The following is a 14,772-nucleotide window of genomic DNA, read 5'->3' on the forward strand; positions in this document are numbered from 1 at the left end:
TGCGGCGTCGAGCTCCATGGCGTCATCCACAGGTTTCTGTGGAGGCGTGACAGGACATCACTACGGCAGCATATGCAGAATCCAGCATGCAACCAGCTGAGCCAGGCGTGCTGTGCCCGAATCACCGGCCGAATCGTGCGACACGTCCAGACTCTCACCAAGATGTTCCGGCGCGTCATCATCGTCGACGAGACCCCGACGGCGTACAAGCTGCGGGACTCGGGAACCCCAAGCTGCTTGGTGAGACAGCTGCGCGCCGCCATCGAGCAGAAGACCAGCGCCGAGTTCACAACCGCACCGGGCGAGGCCGACCACCAGCTAGCAGCAATGCTCCGTCGCAAGGTGAGACGTGCACAAACAAGCTTCAGCGAGGCTGCACTCGCACCAACGCAGCACCCACACACGCCGCACATGCACACACAGATGAAAAGCATGTTGACACACCCTCACGCCACTCACATTCATGCACACACACACACACACACGTACGTGCAGGAGATACACGTCGCGCTGTTCCCCTCGTCAGACAGTGACATGCTGCTGCACGACGCAGGGGATGGCATCATCGTATTCCGCCACACACTGCAGCGCAAGGCGGGTCGCGTGAGGCTTCGTGGCGTCTGCATTCGCAAGCGTCACAAGCTTTGCATGGCAGATGGCATCGTGGCGATCTTGGCGGGCTGCGACGTCTTCAAACGCGCCGGTTAGTTCATATCCCAGCACCTGATTTGCAAACTGTGCCTCAATCCACACACATAGTCACATCAGCAATGTTTATGGTGTGGTCACTGGGTATCAACAAAGAGCAAGTGTCGCATTCTCATCAACAAGCACAACTGCAGGTGTTGCACGGAAGCGGGCGCAGCTGACACCACCACCGATACAGCCACAGCCACCACCACCACCACCACCACCACCGACACCACCACCGATACAGCCACAGCCGACACCACCGCTGCTGCCACCGCCGACACCACCGCCGACACCACCGCCACAGCCACAGCCGACACCACCGACGCTGACACAGCTGACACCACAACCACCGCAGCCACAGCCGCAGCCACAGCCAACCGGCTGGGGTTCTGGCCCGCGGTAGCTGCTGTCGACCGGCACATCCGGGCAGACGGCGACTTCATCGCCAGTGCCGTCGCCTTCTTCTGCGGACCGGTGCACCTCGACGGCCGGGAGCAGATGCTGGCGCCGATGCCGGACAACTTCACCACCCTACGGCCGCCCCTGAACCAGGACAACGACCCACACCAACACTGCATCCCAGGGCGAGTCAGGGTGATGAAGAACACGAGCAGGCGGACAGGCAAGCGGGTCTTCAGGCGAATCAGCAAGCAGATCCACACAAGCATGCAGCTTGCCCAAGAGTCCCCCCGTGTCCCCCAGCGCGTGCAAGAGCGCGAGGCAGGCAAGCAGGTTCAGACCCGAGCGCAGACGAAGGAGCAGAAGAAGCAGAGGGCGGAGACGCACGTGACGGGCAGAAAGAAGAAGAAGGAGGACACGAAAAAGAAGAAGAAGAACACGAAGAAGAAGGATACCGCAAGTGTGGACGGCGGGGATGATGCCCGCTCGTTCTTCTGGCACGCGGATACAGCTGCAGTTATACCAGAGCCCGCGTCACCAGCAACCCCCCAGGCCAAGGCCGAGACACCCGTGCAGCTGCAGCACCAGTGGGGGCTTGTCAGTGTCGTGCCCCATGGCCACGACACGACGGCGCCTTGTCTGTCAGACAAAATCATTGCCGCCCACAAGAAGCGTCAGGAGAAGAAGGCAAAGGAGAAGGCCGAGAAACGGGCGAAGCAGCAGGCCGCGAAGCAGAAGCAACAAGAACAACAACAAGAACAACAACAAGAACAACAACAAGAACAACAACAAGAACAACAACAAGAACAACAACAAGAACAACAACAACAACAACAACAACAACAACAACAACAACAACAACAACAACAACAACAACAACAACAACAACAGCAGCAGCAGCAGCAACAACAACATCAGCAGCCTGCGGCGTCAGCGCATCCACAGTCACACGCAGCACCACAGTCACCACCACCAAAGAAGCCAAGCACGCACCAGCGATCAAGGAAGGTGCGAATATACCCTTCCAGGGTTCAACGTCAATGGCTCAACACCTACTTTGCAGCAGCAACAGAAGCATACAATGCAGCGGTTGATGATCACAACGCAGGAGCAGCGTATGACGGAGCCTATGCGAGGCGGGACGGCGTACGGGTGCTGATGCGCCTGAATCAGCTCGCTGCCCTAACGGATGAGGACCTGAAGCAGGCATACACGCAGCAGGACGAGGCAGCACAGCGTCAGCAGCAACTAAAAGAGGAGTTTGAGCGACTTCTGCAGCCACCACCGCCACCACCCAAGAAGCCAAGCACGCACCAGCCTGCGGCGTCAGCACATCGACAGGCACACGCAGCGCCAAAGCAACCACCACCACCACCACCACCCAAGAAGCCAAGCACGCACCAGCCTGTGGCGTCAGCACATCGACAGGCACACGCAGTGCCAAAGCAACCACCACCACCACCACCACCCAAGAAGCCAAGCACGCACCAGCCTGTGGCGTCAGCACATCGACAGGCACACGCAGTGCCAAAGCAACCACCACCACCACCCAAGAAGCAAAGCAAGAGACCGGGCTCCTCACCGGTATCTCCCGCAGTGTTGTTGCTGCTGCGGTTGCAAAGCCAGGGGGACGACAAGGCGTGCTCGGGCGATTGCGGCCAGGATACCAGTCCAACGGGCTCAACCACAGCCTGCACACAACACCAGCAGCAGCCGTCGAAGAAAGCAAAGATGCTTCCGCCCTTGCAGCTGCCGCAGGTCGATGGCGCCGGTGACCTTGGCGATGACGAATTGGATGGCGACCACCAGGACGACGACGCGCCAAGTGACGATGCCCCTGGCCCTGCGACAAAGAAGGCAAAGAGCAAGCCGCGCAGGTGCACTGTGTGTCGCCAATCGGGCCATGACAAGCGCAGCTGTCGCCAGACGTCACAGAGCAAACCACAGCCACAACATCAGAAGCAGCAGCAGAAGCAGACACAGAAGCAAAAGGCACCCCAGTCGGGGCAGACACAAAGCTCACCACCACTGCCACCACTGCCACCACTACCACCACTGCCAGACCTCGCAAAGGCCAGGGCGTCGTTGCTACAGCTGCGCAAGTTGAATGATGAGTTACAGGCAGCGGTGCGCGAGCGAGACGAGGTACAGGAGGTGGTGGACGACCTCCTCGATCCAGTGGAGCATGACAGGGCCGCGCGCAGCCTGAAGGACAAGCAGGTGGTGGCTGACACGAAGCACCGCCACTTCCTGCACGCGCTGCAGGCCCTGAAAACAATGCTTCTGAATGAGCTACAGGAGTTTCAGGCCTGCAGAAGGGCTGCCAAGAGCCGGAAGGAGGCACTCGCAGAGGAGCACGCGGCCAAGCAGGAGGCACTCGCAGAGGAGCACGCGGCCAAGCAGGAGGCACTCGCAGAGGAGCACGCGGCCAAGCAGGAGGCGCTCGCAGAGGAGCACGCGGCCAAGCAGGAGGCGCTCGCAGAGGAGCACGCGGCCAAGCAGGAGGCGCTCGCAGAGGAGCACGCAGCCAAGCAGGAGGCGCTCGCAGAGGAGCACGCAGCCAAGCAGGAAGCGCTAGAGAAGCACCAACAGCGGGAGGTGGCAGACCTCGAGCAGCGACAAGTACAGGAAATTCGCGACTGTACCCTCACCGATGCTTACGCCAGGAAGATAGCGGACGTCCACAGGAGCACATGGTTAATGACGAAGAAGGGCATGGCGGTGTCCTCATGGACCGGGAGCATCCTGGAGTTTCACACGGCCCTGAAGACACAACAGCAGCGGCAGGAGGAGAACGACACATTCAAGTTCCACATGAGTAGGCAGGCAGCGCGCAACACCATCCCCGTGGATGCCGTGAATCTCAAGCAACGAGGGGCATGTTGCGGTGATGTGCGTGGACAAGCTCCGTGTAGCAGAGCCGCTACACGCTGCGAAAGACTTTCGCGGTCAGGCAAGGTTCACATTGGATGCGTCGGGGAGGTACCACATATGTGTGGCCTCCAACTTCACCCGAGGAGCACCTGATGACGTGGGAACGCTCGGGCAAAGCTTGCTCCAGGTTGAGAGACCTGTGCTGGCAGGGTGCGACGACGGCCTGCAAGAGGTGGAGGAGGAGGAAGAGGCACGTGCAAAGTGCGAGGAACATGGCGGCGGGGACATGGCCATGCAGGCGTTGGAGGAGAAGGCACGTGTGAGGGAGCGGAAGATGGGCGAGGTGGCACGGCGGTTGCAAGCGGAGGCGAGGGAGGCGCGCAGGCGGTGGGTGAGGCTGAGACGGGCCAAGGCGATAGACAAGCAGACACAGGAAGCAGAGGCAGAGTTTCAGGCAGCACGAGAGCGACATGCGGCGCACCTGGACTGGCGGCGGCGGCTGCGAAAGCGGCGGCGACTCCTGCGCATGAAGGAGCGCAACGCTCTCCTGCGCGAGAGACGTGGCGGTGTTGTGTCCATTGACCCAGGCGTCCGCGTGCCATTCACGCTGTGGACGGCGTCTGGGACCGTGTCCATCGCGCATGACGCCATCGAGGAGCTGCGCATGCTTCTCAGGAACGCCGATGACATCCGTGCTGATGCCGACCTCCTGGAAGTAGCGGTGCAGGAGGGCGAAGCCCGGGGCGAAGGCGACGTGGCAGCCGCGCGACGGCGGCACCGGCAGCAGCTGCGCGTGGTGAGGAACCGCGTGGACCACCTTCATCGAGTCGTCGCCAATTATCTTGTGATGTCGTTCCGCGTCGTGCTGCTGCCGCGCTTCGGCACCAGCCGGATGATCCGCCGGTCCGGTCGCCCGTTTGGCCGCGACACGGCTCGCTCCATGGGCGTCTGGGCACACCACCGCTTCAGGCAGCTGTTGTTGGACCGCGCGGAGAGGGAGCCTGGGTGCACGGTTGTGATCTGCGATGAGGCGTGGACGTCGAAGACCTGCGGCCGCTGCGGGCGGCTGCACCACAGCCTCGGCGCTGACGATGTGTTCGCATGCCCCCACGACAGCTGCAGATATGTCGCCGGCCGCGACGCCAACGCAGCCCGCAACATTCTGTTGCTGTGGCTGTACCGGAACGACATCCAGCTTGCACCGGTGCCAGCTCCTTAGCCGCGCACGGGGGAGGGAGGAGTAATCGCCGACACAGCACATGTTCACACGTCGAGCGATTGGGGCGGGGCAACCAAGAGAAGAGAAGCCGGGAGGCGAACGAGGACGAGGGGAAAGCGGCGTGCACCGGGCAAAGTCCTTCAGCACGCACATGCTGCAGCTTGTGCCTGCATGCTGGCTGGACACAGGTGTGTGTGTGAGTGCTTGTGTGTGTGCCTGTGTGTGTGTGAATGTGTGCTTGTGTGTGTGTGTGTGTGTGTGTGTGTGTGTGGTTTTTATTGGGGAAAACTCGCTGAAATCTTACACTGCTCCCGGCGCTCAAAGATGGGGAAGGCATGCACGCGTTCATCATCGTCGAGATCTTGCCGAATTTTGTTGAAGGTTTTCACAAATCTTCCAAACTTGCGATTTTTCGAGGTTGCTGTTGCCAACGATTGTCGACAGCAGAGAACAGACGACCGCGCTCCTTTCTTTCTCTCCTCACCTCCTCGAGCTCTCACCCCACTCCCACTCACATACCCCCCCCCCTCCCCTAACACTCACACAACACACACGACACACCAGCTCGCACGTGTGGCTCGCATGTGAAGCACCCCTACTATCCCCTTCTTCCTTGTTTTTTTCTCTTTGATCCCACCCCCTCCCTTCCCCCGTTTTACAGGTTGTTGGGTACCTGCTGATCTACTACGGTCAGCTTCGTAAAAACCCAAAGGTGAGCGGCATGTGTGTGTGTGAGTTTGTATGTGTATGTGTGCGTGAATGTGTGTGTGTGTGTGTGAGTCTGTGTGAGTGAGTGTGTGTGTGTGTGTGAGTGTGTGTGAATGTGTGTGTGTGAGTGTATGTGTGAGTGTGTGTGTGTGTGTGTGAGTCTGTGTGAGTGTGTCTGTGTGTGTGTCAGTGCGTATGATGAGTGCGAGTGGATGACACAAGATATGAACCTGAAATGTCAAGCGAAAATATCCCCGCAAGCACTTACACTTCTTTTGCATTCAACTTCCGTGACCAACACAAAAGGAGTGCCATGCCACCACCACCACCACCACCACCACCGCCGCTGGTGTTGCGGTTCTGGAAGATGCAAGGGCTTGGGAACGACTTTGTGGTGGTGGACGGCGTGCGCCAGCCACACGAGGTCGTTCACCGGTTGCTGGATCCCGACCACGGGACGCTCAAGCGGCTCGCAGATCGGCGATTTGGCGTCGGCTTCGATCAGCTGCTTCTTGTGCAGGCATCAGCGACGGCACCACTATCACCAGCAGCCAGCACGTCCACCAGGACCTCAACAAGCACAGACAGTGCAGAGAATGCAATAGACGTGGAATGCGTAGAAGGTGCAAAGCGTGTTGATGACGCAGAGGGTGCAAGGCGTGTGGAAGACATAGACGACAAGGATACGCCGCCGCGGAGCAGCACGGGCTCAAGTTCCAACACCGCCCAGTGCACACCACTCGTCTATCGCATCTTCAACGCAGACGGCGGCGAGGTGTTCCAGTGCGGCAATGGCGCACGCTGCGTGGCTGCGTTTGTGAAACACCTGGGGTTGTGGTCCGAGCCCAGGATTCGCGTCAGGACGCTTCAGGGCACCTTGCTTGACATGGAGATCGTGAACAAGCATCAGGTGCAACACGAAGAAGCACAGCGCAGCCACGACACGCTTCTGCAGCCAGGCAACGCTGACGCGTATACGCCACATGACCACCAGCGTCAGTCATCGCCGACAGTTCTTGCATCCTTGTCACTGCCCCCACCACCTTTTGGACACACGTGGCAGGTGAAGGTGGGCATGGGTGTCCCCCGCTGCTCGGGCACCGGTGTCTTGTCAAGTGCAGTCCTGGAAGGAAGCGACATCACCTGCACTCAACATGGCTGCACGCTGCGCATCACTCGCCAACAGCCCACACTCCAGCTGAGCAGCAGCAGCAGCAGCGATGGTGGTGACGGCGGCGGCGGCCGTACAGTGGCTGAGGCCGTTGCCGCTGGAGAGTTGAGCTTACCTGGAGTGCCGCAACCCCGACCGGTGTGGATCGTGGACATGGGCAACCCGCACGCGGTGGTGCTGCTGGACACGAGCGTGGACGATGTGGACGTGCACAAACTTGGAAGTGCATTGCAGAGCATGCGCGCTTGCTTTCCCGACTCAGTCAACGTGGAGTTTATGCAAGTGCTGACGCCAACGCATGTGCGGCTGCGCATCTTTGAGCGGGGCGCGGGAGAGACGCTGGCGTGCGGGACGGGTGCATGCGCTGCTGTAGCTGCGGCTGTGCTGCATGGTCACGTGCTTGCAAGCGCCGGTATCACAGTCAGCATGCGAGGTGGTGATCTCACGGTCCACTGGACAGGTCACCCTCACGCCCCACTCACCATGACCGGCCCTGCCACATGCTGCTTTGCGGGGGCCATCACGCTCTAACCGTGTGTGCGTGCGTGCATGTGTGTGTTTATGTGTTTATGTGTATGTATGTGTGTGTTTATGTGTTTATGTGAGTGTGTGTGTTTATGTGTGTGTGTGTGTGTTTATGTGTGTGTGTGGTTTGCGTGGTAACAAATGTGTGTGACACTCACTGTCTCTTCAATAAGTATGTGTTGCTGTCCATCTCCCTCCCTGGCTCGCTCCCATCTCCTTGCCCCCCCCCCCCTGCCCTCATTTCCTTTCTCTCCCTTAATCTTCTCACGTGCACCCCTTCCATCCACCTTCACGTTACATTACTTCTGAATGTTGTACCTTCTATTCACATCAGTGAGACCAGTTAAACTGCATGTACAAAGGAAGCAAGCGTGTTAGACGAATGACAACTCATAATAACTGCAATCACAATCTGTTTTGCTGCCGCTTCTTCCTCACTGTCCGCGAGCGCGATTATCGCCTTTACCATCCTCGTCCTTCTCGTCACATTCAGCGTTACCTTCACCATCCACAACCCCATCACCACCATCATCATCATCATCATCATCATCATCATCATCATCATCATCATCATCATCATCATCATCATCATCATCATCATCAGTGAAGCCATCAGAGTTCCCCTGCCCGTGCTCTTCGCCTCATTCTTTGCTGTCGCTGTCATCGCCGCTTTCAGCACTGTGATTCTCATCATCATCGCGTGCATCGATGGGGCTCTTTTCATCGCACCGACGATCGTCATCAGGGTTCAGGCCACTCTGACCACCATCACCACCACCATACTCGCCGTCATCACTTCCATGCTCGCCATCATCACCATCATCACCATCATCACCATCATCACCACCATCACCACCATCATCACCACCACCATCACCACCACCATCACCACCATCACCGCTGCCGTTGTGCCCGCGCTCGTCCTCGCTGACCTCGGGAATGGTGTCCAACGAAAACGTTCCTCGAAAGAGGGGCGGCACCTCTTCCTGGTGGCTGCTCGCATACGCATTCAGCTGTTGCAGGAGGCTGTTTGCCGGCCCCGTCAGCTGGTGGTGGCCGCTGAACTTGTACAGCACGTCTTCCAGCCACGGTATCATGCCCTCAGAAGCCAACCGCTGGTGGTATTCGTCGCTGGGCGGGGCCGTAGCCAGCAGCGTCATCACCGGCTCCTGCACCCGCACATTGTCCCGGTGCGCAAACATCACGTCCATCATCAGGCACTGCACCGCTGGCGTCTCCACGGCCATATGCGTCGGGTCGTACAAAAGCAAATTGCGCATCATCATGCACACGCACACCTGCGCTGCCGCGTCTTGCATGTGCTGCTCGGCAAGCTCAACCAGCGTGTCCACGCAGCCCTCGGCCACAATTGCGCTCGCGTAGTCCATGTCCACCGCAGACATCTGCCCAAGCGTGGCTACGCCGATGTGGAACAGCGTGTCGTTGTGCGGAAACTCCAGCATCATCGCCCGCACCCGAGCCACGGCCGTGCGCTTGACTTGGGCAGACAGCTCGCTCCCTGCCTCCGCCAGCACCTTGAATGCGGCGCAGCACACGTGCTGCAGCTCCGCATTCCGTGGGTGCGCCTCCATGACCGCAAGCAGCCCACGCACGCTCCACTTGGCCGTGCTCAGCGGAAACCCAGACAGGGAAAATGGCAGTGCGCCACACCCGCCGCTGCTCGCAAATTGCTCAGCACCATCCACACCGCCCATGTCATTGCTCTCATCATCACCGCCGCTACCGTCACCACAGTCACCCCTGCCACGATCATCATAATCATCGTGACCATCGTGGCCATCATCGTCGTCATCATCACCGCCATCATCCCCGCCATGAACAACATCATCATCACCATCGTCGTCAGTGCTGCTGTGGAACACGATGGTGCACTCTTCGCGTTGTGGCACCCTTGTCGTCGATGTACCCGCTGCTGTTCCTGCGTCTGTGTTTGCTGTGGCTACATCGGTGCTTGCCGATGCGGGTGCGGCACGATTGCCCTGACACGCGCCTTCCACGAGCCGGTCGTAGTGTGCAAGCTCCTCTGGGTCTACTAGCTCGTTGCCACCACCTCGCCGGCTGTTGCTGCCGCTGTTGTTGGTGCTGTCGCGGCTGGCATGGCCTTCAATCCTCTCCACTTCGCTGACGTCATAGGTGCCACAGTCCTCATCGCTGGTGTCGGTACTGCTGTGAAAGATGATTGTGCGCTCATCAAAATCTGCGCCCCTAGATGATGCTGTTGTCGAGGACGGGGGTGCAGCGGCGGTGGTGGCCTGCCTGGCATCGGTGCACGCGCGCTCTAGAAGGGCGCCATGCCTTGCAACAATCGCGGCATCAGCCTCGGCCCTATCATCATCGTCGTCATCGTCGTCATCGTTGCTGCTGCTGTGGAAGATAATCGTGCATTCCTCCTGCGATGCAGCGGCCGCTCTTGCCTTTGTCGCTTGGAACGACGAAGAAGACGAAGTAGAAGGTGCGGCCTGTGTTTTGGTAGCCTTCACCTTAGCACCTTTTGTTGCTGCTGCTGCTGCTGCTGCCTCCCCTTTCGGCTTTGTCGTGCGCGCTGCTGCTGCCGGCGCTGCCTCTGCTGCCTTCTGTTGTGTTGCCTTCTTCTTCTTCTTCTTCTTCGCCGGTGTCCGTGCCCCTCTCTTCGATGCCTTGCGTGAAGGTTTCCGCGGCGCCTTTCGTGACGCCCGCATCGCAGCCTGTCGTGCGGCCTTTGCTGCCGACTTTGCTGTCCGCTTGGGTACTGCCGTTGCTGCTGCGCTTGCCGGGGTCATGTCGCCAGTTCCGCCAGCGCACGCGTTGGACAGCAAACGATCATAGGTCGCCAGTGTGTCTGGATCAAGGTCACGTTCACCGTTCTTGCTGGTGTTAGTGGTTGTGTTGCTGCTGTCGTTGGTCGTCGAGTTCGTGTCACTGGTGTTGTTCTTGGTGGCAGCGGAAGAAGCGATGGTCGTAGATGTGGCCATTGTCGTCGTTGTCGAATTGGTGTCATTGGCGGTGCTGGTTGTGTTGACGGTCGATTTGGCGGCTGTCGCACTCCTGCTGCTGCTGCTGCTGCTGCTGGCAGTGGTCTTGGCAGCGAGCGCGCTGGAGTTGACAGCAGCCTCCTCATCGCCTCCTTCTTTGCCCTTGCCGCCGCCGCTGCTGACAGGTGTGCTTTCAGGAGCATCAGTTGTCATTACATGCACATCTTCCTTCGCCCCCTCACCACCACCACATGAGATGGAGCCCCGTGGCAAGGAGTCGTCCTCCTGCGGCTCGCTCTGTTCAAACTCCTCCACCTCATGCGTGGGTTCGGAAAGCAGGCTGGTGCGTGTCGTGTACCCGCTGTCACGCGACAGCTTGGGCAGCGTTGTCATCAGTGCAACAGCCGCGTCGTCGTCGTTGTCACCGTCGTTGTCGCCGACGCTGTCACCGTCCCTCACACGTCCTGCGCTGTTCGTTGCCACCTGATCAGCTTCTCTTTTGCGGCCCTCCTTCGTGGAACAATTGCCACAGCTGTGGTGAACAGCTGTGGCGCCATCATTGCCGCCTTTCCGCTGTCCACCTGCGTTGTCATCGTCTTGCTTCGCCGTGCCATCCAAGTTGCTGCTGCTGTTGCCGGTATCAAGGCCCAGTGTACCTTCATCACCCGCATCGTGATTATCGTCATCAGCTGCAGTCGTCGCAACGGCGTTAGAACGACCGAGCTCTTGTTGTTGCTGATCTTGCCGCCTCTGCCCTTGCTGTTGCTGTTGCTGCCCTTGCTGTTGCTGTTGCTGCCCTTGCTGTTGCTGCCCTTGCTGTTGCTGCCCTTGCTGTTGTACAGACTCGTTGAGCTGTCCTGTCAGCTTCAGCATTTCATCATCGCCATCGCTGCCCCCTCCTCCTTCGAAGCTGCCGTCGCCTACACCTCCGTTGGCTGGGGTGCGCTGGGCAAGGTCCGTCCACATGCGCAGCTCCAGCTTCGCCAGGGAGAGTGTGGCTGCGCAGGCAGCGAGAGCCGTGCTCTCTGTGGCCATGTGCCGCGCCAGCCGTTTTGCCACAGACCGCACCAGCTCTTCCACCACAGCTCGCACCCGCGATTCAAGCGTAATCTGGGCTGTCGCAGCCATCATCACGATGGCCTCGCACACGGCCTCGACCAGGAGCTGGCTCGCCTCCTCGCTCGACAACACAATGTTGAACTGCTCCATGGCATACACAGGGTCTTTTGCGCAGATGACAGCTCCCCACGCGTCGAAGCACTCGTGCAGCAGCGACACGGTGCGGCCGTCAGCCACGACAATGTTGCAGCGAGCGGCGTCGGGGCGGGCGTGCATCAGGCGCAGGACGGCCGAGGATGGCGCCGCCTGCCACAGCCTCCCCATCTCGACAAGTGACATCGCTCCCGCTGGCATGGCCAACGTACTCAGCATCACCGCCAGCATAGTCACGGTGTCGCTGGCGGCCCACTGGTAGCGTCGCCCCGCAACAAACGCCTGCACAAGGCCCGGCCGCTCCCATATCGCATCCACGACGTTGGCTCCGGAGGTGTGGGCCAGGTTGAACAGCAGAGAGGCTGGGTCGTACAGCAGGTCATTGTCTCCCGGGTGCAGCGTCATTATGCGGTGCACGTCGCGAATCAGCCCCGTCTCCCACAGCTGAGGCGCAGTCCTTGGGTGGGAGGAAAGCGTGTACATAACCTTGCACGCAGAAGCCTGCAGGTCGGGGTCGTTCGCGTGCAGCCACATGGCCGAGACCAGCGTGTCCAGCCCGCGCTTGGTCGCAATTTGCAGCTTCGCCTGCTCGTTGAGCATGCTCACGTTAACCAGTATGCACAAGCCCGTCGTCACCAGGTCTGGCTCGTCCATGAACCAGTCGAGCCGCTGCATCACAACGGGGATCAGCCCCACCTCTTGCATACCCTGCGCAACCCCGTGCGCGTCGCGCGTTTTGATCGCCACCAGCGCCCTCAGTAGCCGGTACACGTACAGGTGCGTATCCAAGTTCAGCATGTCCACCTCAAGTGCATTCAACATGGCGCGATACACGTTTGTGGGCGTGTTTGCGTCATTGTCATCATCACCATGCTCATCATCACCACCACGCACGCGCAGGCCTTCACCATCGCCATCATCGATTGCAGCGCCGCTGGAGTTGGCTTGGCGGCGACTCCCGCCCCTGCGGCTGTTGCTGCTGCTGTTGTTGTTGTTGGTGTTGGTGTTGTTGCTCCTGTTGACGGTGGTGTTGCTCCTGTTGTTGATAGTGTTGCTCCTGTTGTTGTTGCTGTTGCTGTTGGTTCTGTTGTTGGCGGTGGCAGCAGCGCTGGCGGCAGCGCTGTCCACCACGGCTTCCAAGACGGAGGGCCGCTGGTCAAGGAGAACCCACAGGGCTGAGCACGCCTCGCTGATCACCACGGCCTCAGCCTCTCTCAAGCACAGCAGCCCAATCAGCGCCTCCGCCAGCTCCGTGGCCACAGGCAGCGGCGCCACGCCCGGCCGCTTCGACAGCAGGGTGGCAGCCATCTGACACGCGCGGCGGTGCACGCTCGTGTGATTGTTCATCACGTGCCGAAGCACAAACACGAGCGCCTTGACATCGTCAAGCGTCGGCACGTCCATGTCGTGGTGCCACACGTTGGAAAGCAGGTCCAGTGCCGCCAGCAGCCTGTCCTCGTTTGAGGACTCCCACAGCATCTCCCGTGCCCGCGGCACCACCGCGTGCTTGCACATGTCAGCCACGCAGCCGGGCAGGTATGAGACGTTCCTCAGCGCCGGAATGGCCGCACGCAGGATCTTGCTGCTGTCGGGAAACGTCTCCACCGCGTCCAGCAGAGCACACAGCCCGCCGCACTCCACCACGTGCAGGCAGTGCTCGTCGCCGGCCTCTGTGAGGAACGTGAGAACCTCGCACCCAATCTCCTGCACAAATTCGTCGCTGTCGTCGCGCGGGTCCAGGTGTGCTGCCATTGCAGTGACAGTGAGTGGTGCGCCCCCGGCCTGCAGCACCTCCTCCACCACAGCGACGTCGTCCTCAAGCTGCTGAAGCAAGCCAGCCACCAGCGCAAGGCCAGACGTCACCACGTGCACGTCATCCTTGAACCGCCGCACGGCGTCAAGGCCCAGCCCAACGCCACCCCCGCTGTAAATCATGTCCGCCATGCCGTCCACGCTGGACGCGTGCAGCAAGTGCACCAGCAGGCCGCACCCAAACCGCTGCACGTCGCGCGCGTCCTTGTGCAGCACCATGGCGCTGATCACCTGCGACGCAGTCGACATGTCCATCGCCTTGATGCCCAGGCGCAGGTCCGGCACGTCGAGCTGGTCCAGCAGCGAGTACAGGATGGGCAGCAGCTCGCGCGCGTGGTGGCGCCGCCGCAACACCTCCATGACACTGCCAATGCCCCCAGGGTGCTGGGCAACCTGCAGCCGGAACATGATGTTGAGCCGCAGCAGCAGCCGCACCCCTCGCGCACACGTCGTCTGGAACGTGAGGTTGCGGTGGAAGCTGCCCAGGGCGTCCAGCAGGTGCAGCACGCACTTGCTCTTCTGCACCTTGGCGATGAGCGTTTCGTCGCAGTCCTCGTCCTCAAGCAGCGTCTTGAGCGCCCACGCCATCATCAGGCTCGCCAGTGCACGCTGGTACAAGTCGTCGCGGCGGCGTATCAGCTCCATGCCAGTGTCAAACGCAGCGCGGCTGTGTTTTGGCCCAAGCAGCGCCGTCAACTGTGGCTTCTGCAGCACGGTGGTGATGATCGTGGTGACAAACGCGTCCAGCTGCTTGTCCGAGTGCACAAGCAGGAGACTCGGCACGGAGAGCAAGAACCCGTTCTGCACGAGCGCGGATACCGTCGGCACGTCAGCGCGGCGCACCGTCTCCAGGACGTCACACAGCATGCGCATGAAGTCCTCGTCAAGGATCGCCTCCGGTGTGAAGTGACTCTTCAAGGTGGCAAGCGCTGCATCGGGATCGATTGCGTCGTCGTTGTCATCATTGTTGTCGTTGTTGTTGTTGTTGTCGTCGTCGTCGTCGTCGTCGTCGTTGTTGTTGTTGTTGTTGTTGTTGTTGTTGTTGTTGTTGTTGTTGTTGTTGTTGTTGTTGTTGTTGTGGTTGTTGTTGTTGTTGTTGTTGTTGTTGTTGTTGTTGTTGTTGTTGTTGTTGTTGTCATTGTTGTTGTTGTTGTCATTGTTGTCGTCGTCGTCGTCGTTGTTGTTGT

General features: G+C 59.8%; 3 protein-coding genes across 3 annotated transcripts in view; 2 read left to right on the forward strand and 1 right to left on the reverse strand.

Annotated features, from left to right (window-relative positions):
• Positions 1 to 72: 72 nt before the first annotated feature.
• Positions 73 to 5,185, forward strand: PTSG_12828 (uncharacterized protein; the record flags this gene model as incomplete). Its single annotated transcript, XM_004989792.1, has 4 exons — positions 73 to 342; positions 496 to 703; positions 938 to 3,910; positions 4,032 to 5,185. The coding sequence occupies 4 exons, from the start codon at positions 73 to 75 to the stop codon at positions 5,183 to 5,185; spliced, it is 4,605 nt and encodes a 1,534-aa protein (XP_004989849.1).
• A 531-nt stretch (positions 5,186 to 5,716) lies between these two features.
• On the forward strand, positions 5,717 to 7,667 carry PTSG_09050 (diaminopimelate epimerase). The gene is made up of 2 exons (XM_004989793.1): positions 5,717 to 5,897; positions 6,200 to 7,667. Exon 2 carries the CDS (start codon positions 6,207 to 6,209, stop codon positions 7,593 to 7,595), a length of 1,389 nt encoding a protein of 462 aa, XP_004989850.1. The 5' UTR covers positions 5,717 to 5,897; positions 6,200 to 6,206; the 3' UTR covers positions 7,596 to 7,667.
• A 356-nt stretch (positions 7,668 to 8,023) lies between these two features.
• PTSG_09051 (uncharacterized protein) overlaps positions 8,024 to 14,772 on the reverse strand; it is a gene marked incomplete at both ends in the record, with an annotated part of 8,525 nt that continues 1,776 nt past the window's right edge. The window contains 2 exons of the mRNA XM_004989794.1: positions 8,024 to 8,229; positions 8,269 to 14,479. Coding sequence (XP_004989851.1) covers positions 8,024 to 8,229; positions 8,269 to 14,479 — 6,417 coding nt within the window. The remainder of the gene's footprint in view (positions 8,230 to 8,268; positions 14,480 to 14,772) is intronic.

The sequence above is a fragment of the Salpingoeca rosetta genome (genome assembly GCF_000188695.1).
Source record: "Salpingoeca rosetta unplaced genomic scaffold supercont1.27, whole genome shotgun sequence".
NCBI lineage: Eukaryota > Choanoflagellata > Craspedida > Salpingoecidae > Salpingoeca > Salpingoeca rosetta.